At 41.4% G+C, this 20,934-nt stretch overlaps 1 protein-coding gene across 1 annotated transcript in view; it reads right to left on the bottom strand.

Annotated features, from left to right (window-relative positions):
• SMARCA1 (SNF2 related chromatin remodeling ATPase 1) overlaps positions 1 to 15,719 on the bottom strand; it is a 49,492-nt gene extending 33,773 nt beyond the window's left edge. The window contains exons 1-10 of the mRNA XM_081180131.1: positions 15,338 to 15,719; positions 12,807 to 12,893; positions 7,310 to 7,476; positions 5,716 to 5,816; positions 5,511 to 5,611; positions 3,646 to 3,825; positions 2,909 to 3,064; positions 2,402 to 2,533; positions 1,350 to 1,418; positions 676 to 785 (exon numbers count right to left, since the gene is read on the bottom strand). Coding sequence (XP_081036257.1) covers positions 676 to 785; positions 1,350 to 1,418; positions 2,402 to 2,533; positions 2,909 to 3,064; positions 3,646 to 3,825; positions 5,511 to 5,611; positions 5,716 to 5,816; positions 7,310 to 7,476; positions 12,807 to 12,893; positions 15,338 to 15,502 — 1,268 coding nt within the window. The 5' untranslated portion in view covers positions 15,503 to 15,719. The remainder of the gene's footprint in view (positions 1 to 675; positions 786 to 1,349; positions 1,419 to 2,401; positions 2,534 to 2,908; positions 3,065 to 3,645; positions 3,826 to 5,510; positions 5,612 to 5,715; positions 5,817 to 7,309; positions 7,477 to 12,806; positions 12,894 to 15,337) is intronic.
• Positions 15,720 to 20,934: the final 5,215 nt, after the last annotated feature.

Here is a 20,934-nt window from a genome sequence, read left to right as displayed (position 1 = left end):
ACAAATACCCATGTCCAGCTTAGCTCAAACACAACTTCCTGCCCCAAAGCTACTGAATCTGGATATTAAAGTGGTAGCCAAGAGATACACTGCCTCCTTCATCACACACCCACAAGCTAATTCCTGGCTTACAGGGAGGGACTGCATCTCTGACACCATTCCACTCTTTCTCTGTATACGAATTTCCTTAGCTCCATGTTGGAACTGAGGAAAAATTGTTTTTATACCTAAGGTTCACACCATGTAGAATGGCCTTGCTTCATCTCATCCTGAAACCAAGTTTCTGTCTTCTGTTTCTCTGAGGTGACAGCTCACAGTACAAAACACAGACAGAATATAGGGAATTGATTTTATTTTTCATCTACATAGATACCTGGATTATAATACTTAGCATTTATATAGTACATTTCAAGTGTACAAAGTGCTTCACATACATTGTCTCAGTAATATTTACTATAGTACTGTAAGGTAGGTCAGTACTATTATTTCTCTATTACAGACTAAGGTGCGGGGTTGGGACTGAGATGTGGTAGCTTGCCCAAGGCAATTTAATGAATGTGTAGCTTAAATCATATGTAGGTTTGAAGCGGGTCTTTACTGTTAATATGTTATTGTTACTATGTTAGGCCAGTATAATAGACTGATTTTAAATTAAATTTTAAAAAAGAATCTTACCATTCCCTCTGCATTTTGCTGAGTCCTAGATAAATTTTTACTTCTTTTTTAGGAGGCAAGCTCTTCTCCACCTCAGCTTTTATACGCCGTAACAAAAATGGCTTCAAAACCTAAAAATCAACACATCAACACATTTTACACATTGCTACAAGTCAGCATTTCAAGTATTTGTTTTGCCAGTGTCCTAGACTTCTTATACTGCTCTTATGATGCCTTTTCCTAATCCTAATTTTTTGAGGCTACTTGAGGTGGGAGAGCATGCAGAATACATGGCCATTTCTAGTGGTGTTTCTAGGACAAACAGGAGCAACTAGGACCCCCTTACACAGAATGTATCTCCTAAAGACCTTGGTATCACAAATTGTGAAAGGAAAGTTTCAAGATGCGCCTCATTCTAAATACATTTACTGAGTGTATAGTATAAATAACTGGATGCTTTGCTTCTGTTGGGAAAAGGCACAAATAAATAGTTATGTTAATAAGTAGTAAACAAATGACTGCCTCACCAGAATTCCACAAATTCTGTCTTATATCACATCACAATCTACACAACACATAGCCTTCATTTCTCAGAAATGTACATTAAGATGTTACACTAAGAATCATATACTATTCGTACAATACAATGGAAGAGAAATTTAATTTATTTCAGAAAGCAAAATTGCCATACTTACGGCGTGAAGTCTCTCTACAAGTTTTTGATCACCAAGGCAATTTTTAGTGTCAAACCATGAATCAAAGTCCTGTAAAAATTACGTTGTTGTTACTGGGTTTGTTGTTACTGTGTTTGTACTTTCAAAACTCAAGGGGAAATTTTAGTAAACTAGAAACGAAGCTGTCCACTGGAAACAGTGTGTCAAGTTCTTCCCTTCTTTAACATCTAGTAAAGCATACCTACGCCCTGACATTATTATATTTCTGCCACAGATGTGCATCACTAGCAGGGGGGCGTACGTGAACAGGCACAAGCAAATGTTGTTACAAATTGTGAAAAGCATCCCTGTGTCTCATATAATGTGCAGATCCACTTAAAATGTGGCCCAAAGTGGCTGAACCAACTTCTCAAAGCAGTTCCACCTACCCCTCCCTTCAAATGCTCGTGTAGAATACACTGACTAAAAGCTAAGTCAATAGGAAACAATGCAGTTCGGATACACCAATACTATAAACTAATACTTGCATCTGAAAGATGCAATGACGATTTAGTCCCTCTCCTCCTGTAAAATGTCCTCTACCCACAGTGACCATTTCAGTTGCTCATTATGCAACTTCACTATGTAACAGTACAGTCATACCCATGTTACGTCCGCTTCATGTTACATTCTTTCAAGTTATGCCCCACGGCGACCCGGAAGTACCAGAAAGGGTTACTTCCGGGTTTCACCGCTCGCGCATGCGCATAAACACAAAATGACGTCACGCGCATGCACAGAAGCGGCGAATTACAACCTGCCTGTGCGCAGATGCACCACTGCAAGTTGCACTCTTTTCATGTTGCGAATGGGCCTCCGGAACAGATTGTGTTTGCAACCAGAGGTACCACTGTATTAAGAATCTGCTACATATTTTTTTTCCTAACTTCCCTCTCTATTCATTTACCTTCTCTTAAGAATGTAAACCATTATAATATGATAAAAAGATAACTTAAATTATTGGCAAAAGTTAGGTTACCATATAAAGTGTGCAAAACCAAAAAATAGGACTTCAACATAATGTACAATCTCACCTCTGCAGAATTGAAGACATCAGGCAAAAGGAAATTGAGCAATGCCCATAGTTCATGAAGATTATTCTGTAAGGGAGTTCCTGTTAATAGCAACCGATTTGTTGTCTTGAACTCTCGAACAATTTCAGAGAGCTAGGAAATTTTTTAGAAGAGCACTTGTTACTACTACATTACTACCATACTCCAGGATACATTTTTTACAAATGAAAGTACATACAAAGTATTTCAAAATGAAGCTCCAAACTCCCATAACCTAAGATAATAATTACAAGCATTATTAATAGTTCAGATGTAACAGTTAGTGTTTTAAATTCTTCATTTTTTCCCTGCCTGCCATTCTGAAAGGAATTATTTTTTAACTTCCTATTTTTTTACTTCCTATTGCTTCCTATTTTCTCAAAGTGTACAAAAAGTTATCCTTCCATTCAAGAGTTACCAGATTTTTCCACTATCCTAGTATTCTGTAGTATTTCTCTAGGTATCTACAGAAATAAAGCTTAGGCTCACCTTAGATTTTTCATTCTTGATTCGATGGGCTTCATCAATCACCAGATACCTCCAGTTGAATTTTTTGAAAACAGATTTCTCTTTAATTACCATTTCATAGGAGGTAACACACACATCCCACTCTCCAGGCATCATAACATCGCGGATAAAAGCAGCCTAATGAAAAATGAACATGGTAAACACTTCTAGATAGGTAAGCTGAATAGGGCCACCTAACTCATTTGGAAGCTGCTCCTGCAGCCATATACTAGTTATAAGGGGAAAGCATTTCACAAAAACGAAAAAGAATTGGAAGGTGGGGAGGAAATCAAGTTCCATAAAGGCTAATACGATGACTCACCCCCCCAGTAAATAAATAAAAATCAATGATGACAAATATATATTTAAAAATAAAGGAGGGGAGGGATAAGTGAATGCCTCTTCTCAGATGAACCTTGGTGTGACATATGCATCTTAAAATGAAGTATGTCATTCATTAATACATACAAAACTTTTATATCCCGCCCCTTCTCCAAACGGAGTCTGAGGGGGCTAGCAAGAATAAACAACACAGCCATACAAAATTTGATAAAAAGTTAGAAAACAAAATCATAGTAAAACAATAAGAACATTAGTGATGTATGGTTTAACCTGTAAACTGCTGTGCACAATTATGATGCTATACAAATGCAATGGTGGAAAGGCATTACACTCCCAACTTGAAAAGCAAGTCACTTCTTTATATAGTGCTCACTTACCCTGGCATCCTTGTCTCCAATGAGACAAACGGCACGTAGAGATGGAACCCAGCGTTTAAATTCATTCATCCAGTTGTGCAAAGTCGATTTGGGGACCAGAACCATGTGTGGACCAGGAATGTTTCGGTAATGTTTCAGATAGCCCAGCAATGCAATTGTTTGCAGAGTCTTTCCTAGACCCTACAATAGTATTAAAAATTATTTAAAGTTATGCATCATTGTTAGCAGCACTGAACTGATTTCCATTTATAATAATGAGTAGAAAAGTTTACGAACATGGTACAATTTATGGAATAGAAATCTGCCATAATTTCAATATATTGCAATATGCAAATTACAACTCTGTTTAGAGTTTGTTTTGAGATAATAAAACTACAGCTTCTCATAAGCATTCCTCTGCAATATGCATGAATTATTACAGAGAATGAATTTTTTAATTACATTTTGCTCTTAGCTATGTTACAACTGAATATTTGAGTCTCAGTCTGTACTACTGCTATGCATTATGCATCTTTTCTTTGAATTACACACAATTGTTATTCCTTGACTCTCTGAGTTCAGTAAATTTTCTACATACCAAAGATAAAATGCCACATAATACTAGGAAATGCTAATGGCAGGCAAGTTGTGATACTTATCTCCTCTGTCACCATACTGAATTATATTTCCACCAAAGTTCAACAGACCTGCTGTCAATGAACCCATGAGAAATCTTTCATGAGCTCAGTCAATAGTACGTCAGTTTAGACATAGTGATCTTCATCTAACACATCATGGTTTGTCAGAGAGAGCAAGCATTGTGCTGTCTTCTCTCGTCTTCTATGCCACAACAGTATTAATTCTGCAGTTTGTTAAGTCATAGTTTCCCATTTCATCTGAACCAGGAAACTCTGGTTTATTAATCCTGAACTATAAAAATAAAATGAAACCATGATCAGATCCTGGCCCGTAGTTCAAGATTAACAAACCAGTTTCCCAGTTCAGATGTTATGGGAAAGTGTTGCTTAACGAATTCCAAAAGCAATGTATTGTGGTGCTCATAATACAACACTCTTGATCAAATAAACCATGATTTATTAGACCAAGATCATTATGCCTTAACCAGCAGCACAATTCACAACTAAGAAAATGAATGGGACATTTACTATTTATTTCAATAAGGGTTGGGAACAGTTCGCAACCATTTATTTATAGTTGTCATCTTAGCAGCCATTAATTACTTTCATTACCTGGGGCAAGCAACAATCATGTAGAGGCAACCAGACAGAAAGCTCAAGTAAACTGAGGGTCAATTGGTTCTTCTTTCCTGTCACCCCAATCAGGCACCACAAATGACTAACATGGACATATGACAGGATAAATTTGTTCTTCCATGAATGCCATCAGGGAGTCACATTCTTCTAGCCAATTTCATCTGACTAGCTTATTAGGAATCATAGCTTATCAGAATCACAAAGATAATAAGAAATACCATTGCTTTTAGTAATAGCTGTATGATATCTGAAGACAATGGATTTAAAATCTTACTCCAAATATTCTCCAATTAGCTAATAATTATGGGCTAAGTATGCTGAAGAGACTTACTCCCAAAGTTGTACTAAAACTACCTGGATTACTTAGAGCATAGGAAATGTGGACTCCAATCTAAAACTGTTCTTTAAATTCATGAGAGTTTAAAAAGTAGTTTGAGGATTTGACAAGGGAGACATCATTGGAGGTCCACATCTGGCTTATGGCCACTGACTTCAATGAGAATTACATTTTTATTTAAAACCATTTTTTTCTGCTTGGAGAATTGTCTTCTTCCAAGAGATATACACTTCACTTCCACCCCAAAGATGTACTCCAAAAAGAAAGCTTTTTACCATTTCATCTGCCAAAATGCCGTTGACGCCATTTTCGTAAAGGGAGATCATCCAGTTCAACCCCCTAACCTGATAGTCTCGTAACGTTCCTCCTTTAACATCTGCAAAGCACATAAAATGTGACTTTTTATCTATATGCTTGATTATACTATTATTTCCTAACTCGTTTAAGAAAATGGAAAAAGATTTTAATAAATATACTCACACGAAGGCGATTCCTCAAATCTAATACACACATTTGAGGTTTTTCGACTTTCTGAAAGTAGCTCTTCATCCTCCTCTTGCTCTGTGCGCCTATGGCGATAACTGAAGAAAAAATAAAGAAACTAGTCAAACCTATGATGTGCTTTCCACAAGGACCTTTTCGTATGCCACAAAAGGCCTCCCTTTTTTCCTGTAGTAGAGCAAGGAATCTCAAATAAGTTGCTCCTCTAACTCACTCCACAAGGAAGGACTATGTGAATATGAAACATGTTCATTAAGGGGTGGGACAGCCCCTGCCCCAGTTCCTTCCTGCCTACTCAATCAGCCATTTCCTCACACGTTTGGTAGCCCTTCTTTTCTCTCTTCACTTCCTTTTGAGGCTACTCTTCATACATGGGACAGGAAAGGAGGATGAATTTAGACCAGTGTCAGGACATTATGCCTACCATCTTTTCCCCTCTCAAGAGCTGCTGAATTCAACTATCTTGGACAATTCTTCAAGCCATGCATCAAAGCCATGCTGAGGAGGCACGGAGGTTTGAGGAACCTCCTGGATGACAAGACCAGCAAAGCAAAAACCATCCTCAGCAGTGGCTTTATCTCTCCTCTCCACTAGGGCAAAGAACAAGGCCATGAGGCAGATATTGCAAAGGCCAGTGAGGTCATGGTTTGCTTCATTCTGGCCAACAGGGCCTGATCTATGACCACAGAGGGTGTTCATACTTGAAGAGGGTATCCTCCCGCTATTAAGTCCCCGCACCTCGAATTCTACTGGAAAACAAAAACCCAGGATCGGCCAGAGAGAGGTGCTTCTCACTGGAGGGTAGACCTTTGTGGGCCTAAGAAGGGAGGTAGGCCTAGTGGCAGTGCACAATCCCAAAACAGTAAAGGGCAAAAAAAATCCTCATTGGCTCTCTTCTCCCCATGCCTGAATTTGCTGGCCATCTCAGCTTCAGGAGATGGCACTTTCACTCTCTCAAACCACACCCCACCCTTGTCAGGCATAAAAGCCATGATTCGACCAGCACAGAGCTGGAGAATAACACAGTCCTGAGGCAGCCAAGCTGCAGGGACAGGCAGGGGAAGCAGCAGGCTGCAGCAAAGGTATCAGACCCCAAACTATCAGCTTAATCAGCTTCACCCTAGCCTAAGAAACTAGACCACAGGACCCCTTTTAATGAAGGCTCGAGCCATGATCCTCGCCCCAGCAGCAAACCTAAATCAAGAGGAGACAGGTTCTGCATAGTAGGTGTGGTCCAGTTGCCATGGACAAGGAGACACCCCGGGAGCCTCAAGTAGAGCATCCTTCCATTCCAGGAGCATATTATGGCAAAGGTTCATTGCAAGATGAGGCTGTACCACAAAGTCACAGTGAGTGACATGATGGCTTACTCTGTTTTTAGGTTTTCTAGGGTTTTTATGGTTTTCTGGGAGTGTTCTAGCTTTAGGCAACTTCGCTTATATGTTTGATGGCCAGGAACATAACTCCCATGTAAATTGCAAGTTACCTGTACAGGTTTGCATATAAAAAATGCACTACATTAAACACACATAGCATTTAATATCAAACAGTAATTTAAATTAAAAAGACATACTCTCCAGCCGAAAGTAAGCTCTGCTTTTCATCCTTTTTTATTCGTGGTCGTCCAAGTTTCACTTTCAGGGGAGATGTTGGTGATTTCTGCGCCGCAGGTTGAATAAAATGTGCAAAGAGTTCTGTCTGCTTCAACAGGAATTCAAATCTCTTGGCTCGATCTGTTTTCTGTATTCAAGGCAACAAACACAGTATTTATTTCATTTATCTTTATTTTATACATTTCTATTCCACTTTTTCAGAAAATATCCTCACAAAGTGGGCAAATGCAGTGTAGAAAAATGACCAAACAACAAAGTACAAAAATACATTTTGAAACTTTTAAAATACCTCAAAGCCTTACAAGAATCCATTCATAAACAAGCATGGCAGCAAAATAATATATCAAATCCAATATAAACTGCACTCTTCCTAATCAAGAATACAATCTTTTCTCAACTTCCGTAGTGTAAACCTGAAGATCTCAGAGAAATCTCAGAAAAATACAAGATAAAAACACAAATTACGTAAGAAAAACAAGAACATAAACAAACCAATAACACACCCTTCCATTAACACATTTAAAAGGATGGAGAATGTTAATCAGCCAAAGGTCTGATTGAAGAAGAATGTTTTTGCCTGGCACCTAACAGTATATAATAAAGTCACCAGGTGAACCTCCCTGGAGAGAGCATCCACAAAGGGAGAGCCACTGCAGAAAAGACCCATTCTCATACTGCCAACCTTTGGACCTCTCATGGAGGAGGCATACCAAGAAGGGCCTCTGATGATTATCACAGGTTCCCAGTAGGTTCTTTGCGAAGAAGTAGTTCCTGAGGTATTGAGATCCTCAGCCATGTAAAACTTCATAGTTCAAAACCAACACTTTGAATTGGGCCTGGAAACTAATTGGCAGCCAATACAGTCAGTCCAGGATTGGTGTAACATGCTCAAATTGTCTTGCCCTGTGAGGAACCTAGCCACCGAATTCTGCACCAGCCAAAGTTTCTGAACTGTCTTCAGAGGCAGTCCTACGTATAACACATTGCAGTAATCTAACCTAGAAGTTACCAAAACATAGACAACAGTAGTTAGAATATCACTGTCCAGATTATGGGTACAGCTGGGCTACCAGCCAAAGCTGATAGAAAGCACTCCAGACCCGTGAGGCCACCTGAGTCCTAAGCGACAGCAAAAGATCCGGAAGTACCCCCAGGTTGCTTACACACTTCTTCCAAGGAAATATAGCCCCATCAAGAGCAGGCAACCTCCCATCCATCCTGTCTAGGGAACCACGCACTAAGAGTGCCTCATTCTTATCTGGATTGAGCTTCAGTGTGTTGGCTCTCATCTAGTCCATTATCAAGGCAAGACAACAGTCCAGCATATCCACTGAAGGTTCCATGGAGCCAAAGAGCAGTCCCCATTCAAGTAGAAGTGGAACCACTACAAAGTGGTGCCACCCAGGGAACTAATATGGCTCTACGAAGCAGGAAAGGGCACCCAGGAGCGATCATATCAACAGCCCAATCTATTCAGATGTTCCAGAGGTCAGCCAGTGCTTAGAAAGGAGCACCCTTCATATCAGCCAGAATATTCCACAGAACTGTCTTGAAATCCACTGGCTCTATTAGCCGCTGAGGGCGGACCATTCCAAAAGGTCCACTGCCTCTGCAGAGAGGAAAGGGTGCTGAAAGTCTAGATCTCAACAGGAAGTGATCTGACCATGACAAGCAACTGATGTCAATATCCCCCATCTTCAGATTACCCTTTCTGCCAAGTTGAGAAAACAAGATCCAGAATGTGACCTGCAACATGCATTGGACCAGTGACATACTGTGACAGCCCCATGGTTTCATGGCATATTCTACATAGTTCTTCTTTTGTAAGGATGGCCTAAGTAAGAAACAGCTGGGGAATTGTAGTGGCTATGAAAATAAAGCTGCAATCCTATACACATTTACCTAAGAATAAGCCCCATTAAGATGAGTAATAACATTTTTTTATTTGTACCCCACCCATCTGACTGGCTTGCCCCAGCCAATATATATAAAAGCATGCTTAGGAGTATACATGCTTACGATTACACTGTGAACCAGGAAGTCCAGAGTTCAAATTCTGTCTCTGTCACAAACAAACTAGGTGACTACTAACAAGCCACACTTTCTCTGCTTCCCATCTCCAGCATGGTAGCAATATTTATCATTATCCAGCTCTACAAGTCTATCCCCTTCTGCTTCTGTCCCCTCCCACTAGAGACCAAAGCCTGGAAACTAGACTATGACAAATGTCAGACTAGAACAGGGAAGATCTGGTCTCAAATCCTCATTCAGCCATAAACCCACTGAATGACCTTGGATCAGTCACCCTTAGGACATCCATCTTTCTCTCCCCACCCGCCATGGTTTCTTCCTAAAATGGCTACAGCCAACCTGCAAATGAAAAGAGAAAGGAAAAACTGATCTGTCTGATTTCTCCTGCTCTCTGGCCGATCTCTCTCCCCACCTTACTCTATCTTTTCCATCTGAAAATAGTTGCAGTCAACCAGCAAAGCACAAACAAACAAAGATATGGGAAAACTCCAGCTATCTGAATCAGCCATGCATGTAGTGGGGTTTGGGCATATATATTTTTATATTTGGATAAATGGACAACAAACATTCAGATAGCGGGACCTGCATGTATATACAAATGTTAAGCAGTTTATTTTAATTTAAGCTAAAAAGGAGGATAGCATAACATTTCACCACATGAGGGCAACATAACACAGCATAAAATTTCTTGATGCTTTGAGGCCTTTTGTGGGGGAAAACATTTAACATACATACACAGGATTTGAAAAAGAACAGACTAAAACTGAGCAGAGCTCTATTTAGAATAATAAGCAAGAGCTTCCTGTATTTTCTGGTTAATTCTTCCTTTGCTTTTCTGTCTTTTTGAGACACTGCTCAGGAAGTATGCTGAAGCTAAGGTTTTAAAGAATGAGCAAAGGGGAGATACAAATTTCTTCAAGTCCAAAAATAACATACACTCTGTAGTAGGCACACAATAATATCCTACACATGTCTACTTAGAAATAATGCTCCCAAGTAAATGTGTATAAGATTACAACCACACTATCTTTCTACAAACTTGGAAGCAACAATACACAACTCCTTCAAAGAACCAGGAAACCAGCCAGGTGTCGGCTGTTTTTAACTTGAAGACTGTCTTAATGTTTGTCTCCTTGCTTACAGGAGTTCTTGAGGCAGATTTTGAATACTGGCTAACTGAAAAGTCCGATTCCATTAGCAGCTCTGAGAAACTGCAGGATGGCTGCTATAATGTTATCATACTTGGGCAGCTGAAGTTAATTCTTGACAGAATTTCATAGAAACAAGTGAATGATTAAATGTTGGTTATCATTCAGTTTCCTCTTCAATGGAATCTGTAGACTTTCAGAGCTAATTCTTATTTAGCAAGATTCATATCAATAAGAGTTTCTAATATGGATATTTTCTTATGTTGTACTATACTTTCGCTCAACAGATCCTAAGCATTGGGTCTTTCTATACCACAATACCCAACATGGTGCCCTCCAATTCTCATCACACCAGCCTGCATGGTTAGTGATCAAGAATGGTGGTAGCAGCAGTCCACACAAAATCTGAAGCGTAACACACTGGCAATCTCTGTTCTATACTGTACTGTACTGTACTATACTATACTATACTATACTATACTATACTATACTATTTTATATTTTATACTATACTATTTTATATTTTATTCAAATTGTTTAACTTTATTGTCAACAGTGATCTTCATCTTTAGGGGTTTTCCCTCTCAAGGGAAAATCTCTTCTTCTTTTTCTCTACCAAGAAACATTCTAGCAATAGTGAAAAGCTACTATAAATTTCAAACATAATTACAGATTTGCTTGAAATACAAAACCACTGAGTGCTGCCAAAAGTAATGTAATCAGGTTGGAATGGTAACTATGGTTAATGGCATCCAAACAAAGCAGAATCTGGAAGCCAACTTGAAATCATGGCTTCATATTCTGGCTTGTTTGGAAGACATTAACCATAGTTTCCCAATTCTGATATAATAGAAAGCTATTGTTAATTGTAGCTTCCTGGCTTCTCTACTCACTCATGCAAAGGAATGAGCAAATTGGTTGTGCATGAAGCTTGTTCCTATCTCATCTTATTAAGCTAATATTTGATTATGCCAATACAGTCACTGTTTGAACAACAGAGAGTAACCCAATCTAACAGAGGACAATGTTACCCTATACTTTTAATGTGTGGAAGAGAGAATTTCAGAAGTGCAACTTTCCTCACTTTTCTGACAAACTGCATCTTCCACATAGTCTTTAAAAGTAGTACAGTAGTCTACTCTTCTCTTGTGTATGATCATCCTAAGGGAAGATCACTAGAATATTAAAAAGAAGATTTGTTGAGCATCAGTTTTGGAATCAAAACAATGATTTCTCTCAAGGCTACTGACATGAGAAAATGTTTTTACTTTTTAAGCAGTAGTAAAAACGTCTCACACCAAATGACGGAGCCTCGAATAGATGATGTTGTTTGGATTTTAAAAGACATGTAAGGCAATTATGTGTAACACACACTAACTCTGTTCACATATAAAATGGGGGTAGAGGGATCTATTTTTAAAGGAGCACAAAGAAAAGTGGACCAAAACCTGCCCTTTTTATTGGCTTACCTTATTGCACTCTAACTTTTAAGCAGTTTTCCAACAGTCCGGTCCAATACTACAAATACGGTAGGCAGGGATAAATTTGCTAAAATCTATGCAAAGTGGTAAAGTAAGATGGGTCTTATGCTTCTTTTGGGTAACAGCAGACTCCTCTACCTCAGCTTTATTATATGTGAAGATACAAACAAATGCCTCAAATTTCACCACACAATTACTTGGGAGCAAGCCAGAGATAGGGGAAAAACTGAATTCCAAGTAAGCATGCACGGGATCAGGCTGCACATACTACATACACAAACTTGTTCTAGTGATTGATTTGGTGTATTAAGGATCCCCTGAATGGGTTATAGCTTGTTGTTTTCACTTTGGCATATATGAACATCAATTAAATTATCCTAATTTTATTCAGATACAAGTGTATTATTTTTATTTATTTTACTTGAAATATTGCTTAAAAGTGGAACTTTAAAGGGAGGGCACATGTTGTGATCTGCCAGGGAAATTCAGCATTTTAAGTTCATTTATGATGTAGTTTTATTTGGGTCTGGGTTAATTTCAAATGATGTCACCTTGTGTTACTCTCAGACTGTTAAGCATTTGTTTTGTGATGGTATCATGAATAAATAATATTTTTTAATGTTTACATATATGCACTTTAAAGCTTCCTAAAACTGTCTAGAAAAACAATATGTTTTATTTTAGAACAGTTAATATTATGTATACTAATATTTTTACATCTCTTTTCACCACAACCAAAGCTCAACAAAAACGTAACAAATATATTATCAGATAAACTGCTATATCAGAAAATTTACCATCTTTTCTTCATACTCTGGATCAACATCTTTTTCAGATTTAGATGCCTTTGGAGGGGGCTTTAGTTGAAATGGAGGATCATTTCTCTGTAAACAAAATGACAAATTCTACAATTACTGTGTGTCTAATGGAGGACCAAATTCCCCATTCAACTCACCTCCCCACCCCCCATTGCCTCTGTAAAAATCAAGAAAATACGACTTCTGAAATGAGGGGAAGAACTTGTTTGTGCTTTCAAAACAATGCATATACCTCCACCACCCACACTGTGAAAAGTTTCCTGCACTCAGATACCACATAAATTTCTTAAGATTCAAAGAGTGATACAAGTAGTTGTGCCTATGGGCATCTGAACTTAAGATTTTCAAACAGCAACACATCCCTGTGACATATTGTGCACTGCTTTTAAAACTGAGGAAAATTTCAAAAACACATGTGGGCTGTTGGAAAAGGGAAGTCAAAATTGCACTGGATCTGCCTAAAGTTGCTCTTTAGGCTCTTACACAGGGGCAGGGAAAATTCCAGTGCTTTATTTTTTCCAAGGAACATTTTCCATTCCATAAGATCATTAACAGCAATGAATGGATACTAGTTACAAATATATTAGGCACACCTTCCAGTTTCAAAATGTTCATCTTTGTTTACTTAATATAAGTAAAATAAATAAATAAATTAGATCACTCTCTAGGTCAGGGGTTGGGCTAGTTTGACAGGTGGGCAGGAATGGACAGGTGGGCTGGGAATGAGCAAAACTTGAGCAACTGCAACATGCTCAAGTATTGCTGCTTGTTCCTGCTGAACCACAATAAGCCAACAATCATACCTTAAATATGAGTTATAGTTTAGGTGGATATACAAGGACAGCAAACTAAACTGATCATCTGTTCTTTTCAGGTCTCTGTGCCCATAGTGGACAGAAAGTAGGTAGAACCTGGGCAACTGGCCAATGATGGTAACTGCACCTAATGAAAACTCCTAAAGAATGTTTAACTACATGGAATCTGCCTGGCTTTTTATGTTTTTAGGTTATGTTAGTTATTCTTCTGATTGTGTGTTTATTTAACTGATTGTGGTATTGTTTGTTTATATTGCTGTAACACACTCTAGATGGTTAACAAAAATCATAAACAACCTGGTGGTCTACAGATTTTGTTGAACTCCACTCCCATCAGCCTGGGCAGCATAACTAATAGCCAGAGAATATGGGAGTTTCAGTACCAACACACCTAGAGGATCACAGCTTCCCCACTCCTGCTGTCAACCTGTCCTGTGGACAGCCTCAGTGCACAGCTGCCACCATTGCATTCAGGCATAAGCAAAAGAAGGTCAAGAACTTGCAAGGAGGACTGCTTGGTTCTCCCACCATAACTGAGCTTCACAGTCCTGCTCCCAGGACCTTTCGCTGCTCTTCAAGCAATCTTAAACCAAGGATGGGGAAATTGTGACCCTACTGAAGTTGCTGCACACTATCAGCCCCAGGCAGCACTGCCATTAGCCGAGAGATAGTATAGCAGATATAGAATGCTAGACTAAGATCTGGGAAACCAGGGTTCAAATCCCCACCTCAGTCATGACGTTCACTGGGCCAGTCCCTCACTCCCATCCTATCCTACCTCACAGGGTTGTTGTGAGGATAAAACAGGGGGAGAGAAATACATTCAACACCTTTAGCTCCTTGAAAGAAATGCAACAAGCAATAACTAACACACGCTGGGAACCATAAGTCCCTCACCCTTGCTCTAGTCCTGCCTCCTACAGCAGCCAACCCGGTGCCCCTGGGAAGCCACATAAAACCCGCACATGATGGGTTGGCATCAGCCCTCGCAAAGCCAACCCCTCCCTCCCCACAAGTGGAATAAACATGTGCCTGGAGGATATACATTTCGCCTGAGGGCTTTTCTTCCATACATTAAGTATCAAACAGCAGATTACTCAGGCAAGCAAGGACTCAGCATGGTAAACCTTCCCAAGTCCCTGACCGAGATGGGCGTAAAACGACTGATGAGGCATAGCTGTCAACCTTCCCTTTTTTTGCGGGAATTTCCCTAATTCCAGCGCCGTTTCCCACTGCTACCCCGGATTGTTAGGTATCCCATAGACTGTCCCTGGGATAGGTGAGGCCGCTGATCCCTTATTTTCAAATCTGAAAGTTGACAGCTATGCTGATGAGCACCAGCGATCCTCCATTCCAGATGTGCTGGACAGCCGCTCCCGTCATTCCCGAGCACTTTTTGGGCATGCTGGCTGGGCGGCTGATGGGGAGGACACATCTGGAGGGCCGCTGGTTCTGCAGCCTTGGTGTAAACGAAAAATAAAGAAATGGGCGCGCGAGGGTAAGGTGATGATCTCTCAAAAGGCCGGATGCAGTTTCGTATGCTGGCTCCTCGGAGCTTAGCGCACCGGGTGTGGGTGTTAAAAAATGAAAATAAAAAGTGTTCCTCTGAGCATACGCAGAGGTTTGAGGTGATTGTGGCGCGCGATCTAGAGGCCGCCGCCGCCCTCGTCCTCCTCCCCGTTTCCCGCGCCGTACCTCCTCTGGGCCGCCGGGCTCCTGTGAGGAGGAAGAGAAAGCGGCCGAGGTGGAGGGCTCCTCCTCGACCTCCTCGCAGCCCGGGCTGGCAGCGGCTGCGGCCGGAGCTGCTGTCAGTGCTGTCGCCGCCACCGGGACAACGACGTCGGCCTCGGCAGCGTCCATTTTGTGTCTCGGCAACCGCCGGTCGGTAGAGCAGGAGTTGTGGGGGCAGGAGGGGGGGCGGGGTAGGGACCCCCTCAAAACCCGCCCCCCTCCCTTGGCTCCCCCTCCTTTTCCTCCCGCCGCCCTCCCTCGGCAGCGACGGGTATCGCAAGAAACCGCGAGAACAACGCTGAGCGCCTTCGCGCGCGCGGGAATGGGAAGGCAAGGTTGTGGTTGTTATGGTTCGGAGGAGCACGTGACGCGAGACAGGAGGCTCCTCCTCCTTTGGGAAACTGCAGGGGAGAATTTTAAGGGTTGCTTCCAACGGCATCGTCGCGCTTTTAATAGTCAATACCGGTTAATTAATAGCATGAGCTTGAGCTTTTTATTTTTTGTTCTACGTTCCTTCCTCGCTTTCTTTTTTTCCGTATTTTTTTTTCATAAGGAGCGCGGGAAGCTGCTTAAATCAAACCAACGGTCCACCTGGCTCAGTATTGCCTACACTGGTCGGCAGCAGCTTTCCAGGCTTTCTGACGGGGGGGGGGGGATGGCAGACATTGCACCTGGGTCCTAATGCCCCGCAAGGAATGCGCTGTTGATGCTGTAGCGCTTACCCACAGCCCTCGACCACCCCCCAAAAAACACATACACAAACTTCCTATTTCCATATTTGAATTTCACCAGCTGTCTTTTCTTTGTGAACAGTCCGGTCTTTTGATTTCATACAGCACATATATGTATGTAATGTATATTATAAAAACAATAAATACTAATAGTCAGGTGTTGCTTCCAATGTTCCTCTTGTCTGTTAAGATGACTGCCTTTATCTTTTATACATTTACAGCGCGTTTAGGTGCTAAAGCAACAATAGATATCTGTTGAGAGGTGGTTGGAGTTTTTTCCTCTTAGCAATTTAGAAAGTGGACGTATGTAAGGGAGGGGGGAGTTAATAAGGAATCTTCAAACCATGGCCACACCATCGCCTTACATGCATACCGATCCCTATCCAGACAGTCTTAACTCATGCTCGTTGTTTTCCTCCCTTAGTTTTAAACTTCCGACACTTATCATGATGTTATCATACTGACGATTAGCATAAACACCAAACTGATTAATTAATTACTAATGCTCGCGAGGATTTGTATTTTCCCCCATAGCTGTCAACCTTCCCCTTTTTTGCGGGAAATTCCCTTATTCCAGCGCCGTTTCCCGCTGCTTCCCGATGCTATCCCGGATTGTTAGATATCCCGTAGACTGTCCCCGGGACAGGTGAGGCTGCTGATCCCTTATTTTCAAATCTGAAAGTTGACAGCTATGATTCCCGCCCACCGCTCTGTTCCCAGTTCCCCGCTCTTTCCAAGCACTCATAACAGAACATGCGCGAGTGACCCCGGAGAGGGAGGGAGGGAGGACCGAAGTGAGCATGCGTAAAGGCGACTTCCGAGGCTGGTTCCCTTACGTTGAGCCCTTAAACAAGATACTGTAAGCCTTGCCGCTGCCGAGGTGAACCCATAGATATAGGGAAAAATGAAGAGGAGCACGTAGCTTGAACTGCCGTTATAAACTTTTTAAACAATTAAATTTCTATACCACCCTTCAGGCGAGGAAATCAGAAAACTAATCTTCACAGTATTCAACTATAAAGCATGTGTCATATCTATTGATGCATGTAGGCGGAAAGTTCAATACTCCATACATATCGATTTTTAAAAAAATTGTTACTTGTTGGAATTTTTAAAGCAAATTTCATGTGTAGGTTTCAACATGGTCAGGTACTAATGCAATTTATTCTGTGATCCTGTACACATCTCCCCAAAAGTAAATGGGTCTTACTCCCAGGTAAAAGTTTAGGACTAAAAATGCTTAGTCCATTACGACTGGTAGGACTGAGGGCTGAGAAGCTTCAACAATAGACAGAGTCAGACGAAATGATAGACAGAGCTAAATAATCCTAGTTTTGTCCCCGTCCTCTGAGAAAGCTCTGTTGGCAGTGCATGACATGACATTAACATTTGAAAACCTTCCTTTTGATGGCGCCCCAGTCATGCCTGCCTGTTAAGTTGTGGGTGAACATATCAGACGACACAGCGATTCTTCAAACAGCTCTTGTTTATTCACAGGCCAGAACAGAACTGAACTGAAGGGTTCAGACAGCCTGTTTATATAAAGCTCCAGTACAACGTAACTGTAACAATTTTCTAAAACTATCCAATCACTGAACGTCACTTTCGATCCCTTATTTGTATAACTATCTACTACAGTACCCCCCTGCTGGCCCAGGGTGAGAACTTCAGTACATAACACTGCCCTCAGAAGGGAGCTGTCACAAGATCTTGCATTAGTGATTTAGATCAAGAAAATGGTGCAAGAGAAAGAGTCAAGCATTATTAGCTTCCATGCCCTGATCCAGCTGAGGAAAGGAGGGACATGCTTTCAAATACTGTAAAAGTAAATATGTAGGATATCCTATCATAAAGGTAAAAGTAAAGGGACCCCTGACCACGAGGTCCAGTCAGGACCGACTCTGGGGTTGCGGCACTCATCTCGCTTTATTGGCCGAGGGAGCCGGCGTACAGCTTGCAAATCATGTGGCCAGCATGACTAAGCTGCTTCTGGCAAACCAGAGCAGTGCTTGGAAAAATCATTTACCTTCCCGCAGGAGCGGTACCTATTTATCTACTTGCACTTTGACGTGCTTTTGAACTGCTAGGTTGGCAGGAGCAGGGACTGAGCAACGGGAGCTCACCCCATCGCGGGAATTCAAACCGCCAACCTTCTGATCAGCAAGTCCTAGGCTCTGTGGTTTAACACACAGCACCACCTGCGTCCCTATCCTATCATAACACCTCCTAAATAATGTATTTGGCCTCATAAAACAATGGTGGGCTGAAGGTATATACAGTACTGTATTATTACATCCCACCTTTCCTCTAAGGAGGTTCTCCCCCTCCCCCAATTGTTTCCTCACCACAACCCTTGTGACGCAGGTTAGGCTGAGAGACAGCAGTTGATCCAAGCTCACTCAGGGAGCTTCATGGCTGAGCTGCAACTTGAACCCTGGTCTCGCAGACCAACATTCTAATCAGCATTCTAGATTAGGATGTACTGGTATACAGGTGAAACTCGGAAAATTAGAATATCGTGGAAATGTCATTTATTTCAGTAATACAGCTTAAAAGGTGAAACTAATATATGAGATAGACTCATGACATGCAAAGCGAGATATGTCACGCCTTTATTTGTTATAACTGTGATATTATGGCGTACAGCTGATGAAAACCCCAAATTAACAATATCAGAAAATTAGAATATTAAATGAAATCGGCAAAACAAGGACTGCAAATAGAGCAATATTGGACCTCTGAGAAGTAGAAGCATGCATATGTACTCAGTACTTGGTTTGGGCCCCTTTTGCATCAATTACTGCCTCAATGCGGCATGGCATGGATGCTATCAGCCTGTGACACTGCTGAGGTGTTATGGAAGACCAGGATGCTTCTATAGCAGCCTTTAGCTCTTCTGCATTGTTCGGTCTCATGTCTCTCATCTTTCTCTTGTAATGCCCCATAGATTCTCTATGTGGTTCAGGTCAGGCAAGTTTGCAGGCCAATCAAGCACAGTAATCCCATGGGCATTGAACCAGGTTTTGGTACTTTTGGCAGTGTGGGCAGGTGCCAAGTCCTGCTGGAAAATGAAGTCAGCATCCCCATAAAGCTCGTCTGCAGAAGGAAGCTTGAAGTGCTCCAAAATATCCTGGTAGACGGCTGCGTTGACCCTGGACTTAATGAAGCACAGTGGGCCAACACCAGCTGATGGCATGGCTCCCCAAATCAACACTTCACACTGGACTTCAAGCATCTGGCATTGTGTGCCTCCCCATTCTCCCTCCAGACTCTGGGTCCTTGGTTTCCAAAAATGCAAAAGCTGCTCTCATCAGAAAAAAGGACTTGGGACCACTGAGCAACAAACCAGTTCTTTTTTTTTTTCTTTAGCCCAGGCAAGATGATTCTGACGTTGTTTCTTGTTCAGGAGCAGCTTGACAAGAGGAATACAACATTTGAAGCCCATCTCCAGGATCCGTCTGTGTGTGGTGGCTCTTGATGCACTAACTCCAGCCTCAGTCTACTCCTTGTGAAAGTCCCCAACACATTTGAATGGTCTTTTCCTGACAATCCTCTCCAGGCTGTGGTCATCCCTGCTGCTTATGCACCTTTTTCTTCCACACTTTCCCCTTCCGCATAACTTTCCATTAATGTGTTTCGATACAGCACTTTGGGAACATCCAACTTCTTCTGCAATTACCATTTGAGGCTTTCCCTCCTTATGGAGGGTCTCAACGATGGCTTTCTGCCCAACTGTCAGATCAGCAGCCTTCCCCATGATTGTGCTTCCTACTGAACCCATTGCAGGTGTTATGGATTGAATACTGCACCTTTTCACAATATTCTAATTTTCTGAGATTGTTAATTTGGGGTTTTCATCAGCTGTACCCCATAATCATCACAATTATAACAAATAAAGGCCTCACATATCTCGCTTTGTATGTCATGAGTCTATCTCATATATTAGTTTTACATTTTAAGTTGAATTACTGAAATAAATGAACTTTTCCACGATATTCTAATTTTCTGAGTTTCACCTGTATCTCCTTGAAACTTGTGTGGCTTTCCACCTCCCAGTGGTTTTCCAATACTAACAACAATTGTCACTCTTCTTCCTCCTGCCCTCACATGCTAAATTAGGCCACTGAGATTTTTTTTAAAAAAAGTTTAGGGGAAGCAGTAAAAGATATGTGGTTGAAAGGAGTGAGAGAGAGAGACTTTCAGTTTGGGCACTGAAAATAAATTGCTGGGCTAAGCATGCACTCAAGAGACAGCTTGTTCCAAAAAAATTATGTCCCCCTTCCTGAGTCAGTATTTTCCACCTGGCTTCACTTTGTGGGTGTCAGCATTTCAGGGGAAAACAAAGTAGATACCACTGACAAGCCCAAATGTTATCCACTCTTGAAAGACAGCACAGAAGTTAGTAATAGTAGTGGTGCTTCCTTCCTACCACTAGAGAGCACTAGATCCCTACTTAACACGAGCATGGGGTTTTTAAACAGTAGTAAAACATGGCATTTTTGCCTTTCAGTGAAACATATCCTACACGCAGGCTGCTCCATTAGGACAAATGGGGCACTGCCCCACCAACTTCAGTCTGCCCTTAGCCAGCCCTCACCTGCCTACCTCCTTATTTACCTGCAACCAGTCCTGGGGGTGGCATCATTGCCTGTCAGCTTCCTCCTCTTTAGTACAGTGGTACCTCGAGTTAAGAACTTAATTCATTCTGGAGGTCTGTTCTTAAACTGAAACTGTTCTTAACCTGAAGCACCACTTTAGCTAATGGGGCGTCCTGCTGCCGCCACGCAGCCGGAGCACGATTTCTGTTTTCATCCTAAAGCAAATTTCTCA

This window comes from Podarcis bocagei, assembly GCF_964188305.1.
Source record: "Podarcis bocagei genome assembly, chromosome: Z".
NCBI classification, from domain to species: domain Eukaryota; kingdom Metazoa; phylum Chordata; class Lepidosauria; order Squamata; family Lacertidae; genus Podarcis; species Podarcis bocagei.
This window is presented reverse-complemented; position numbering and strand designations above follow the sequence as displayed.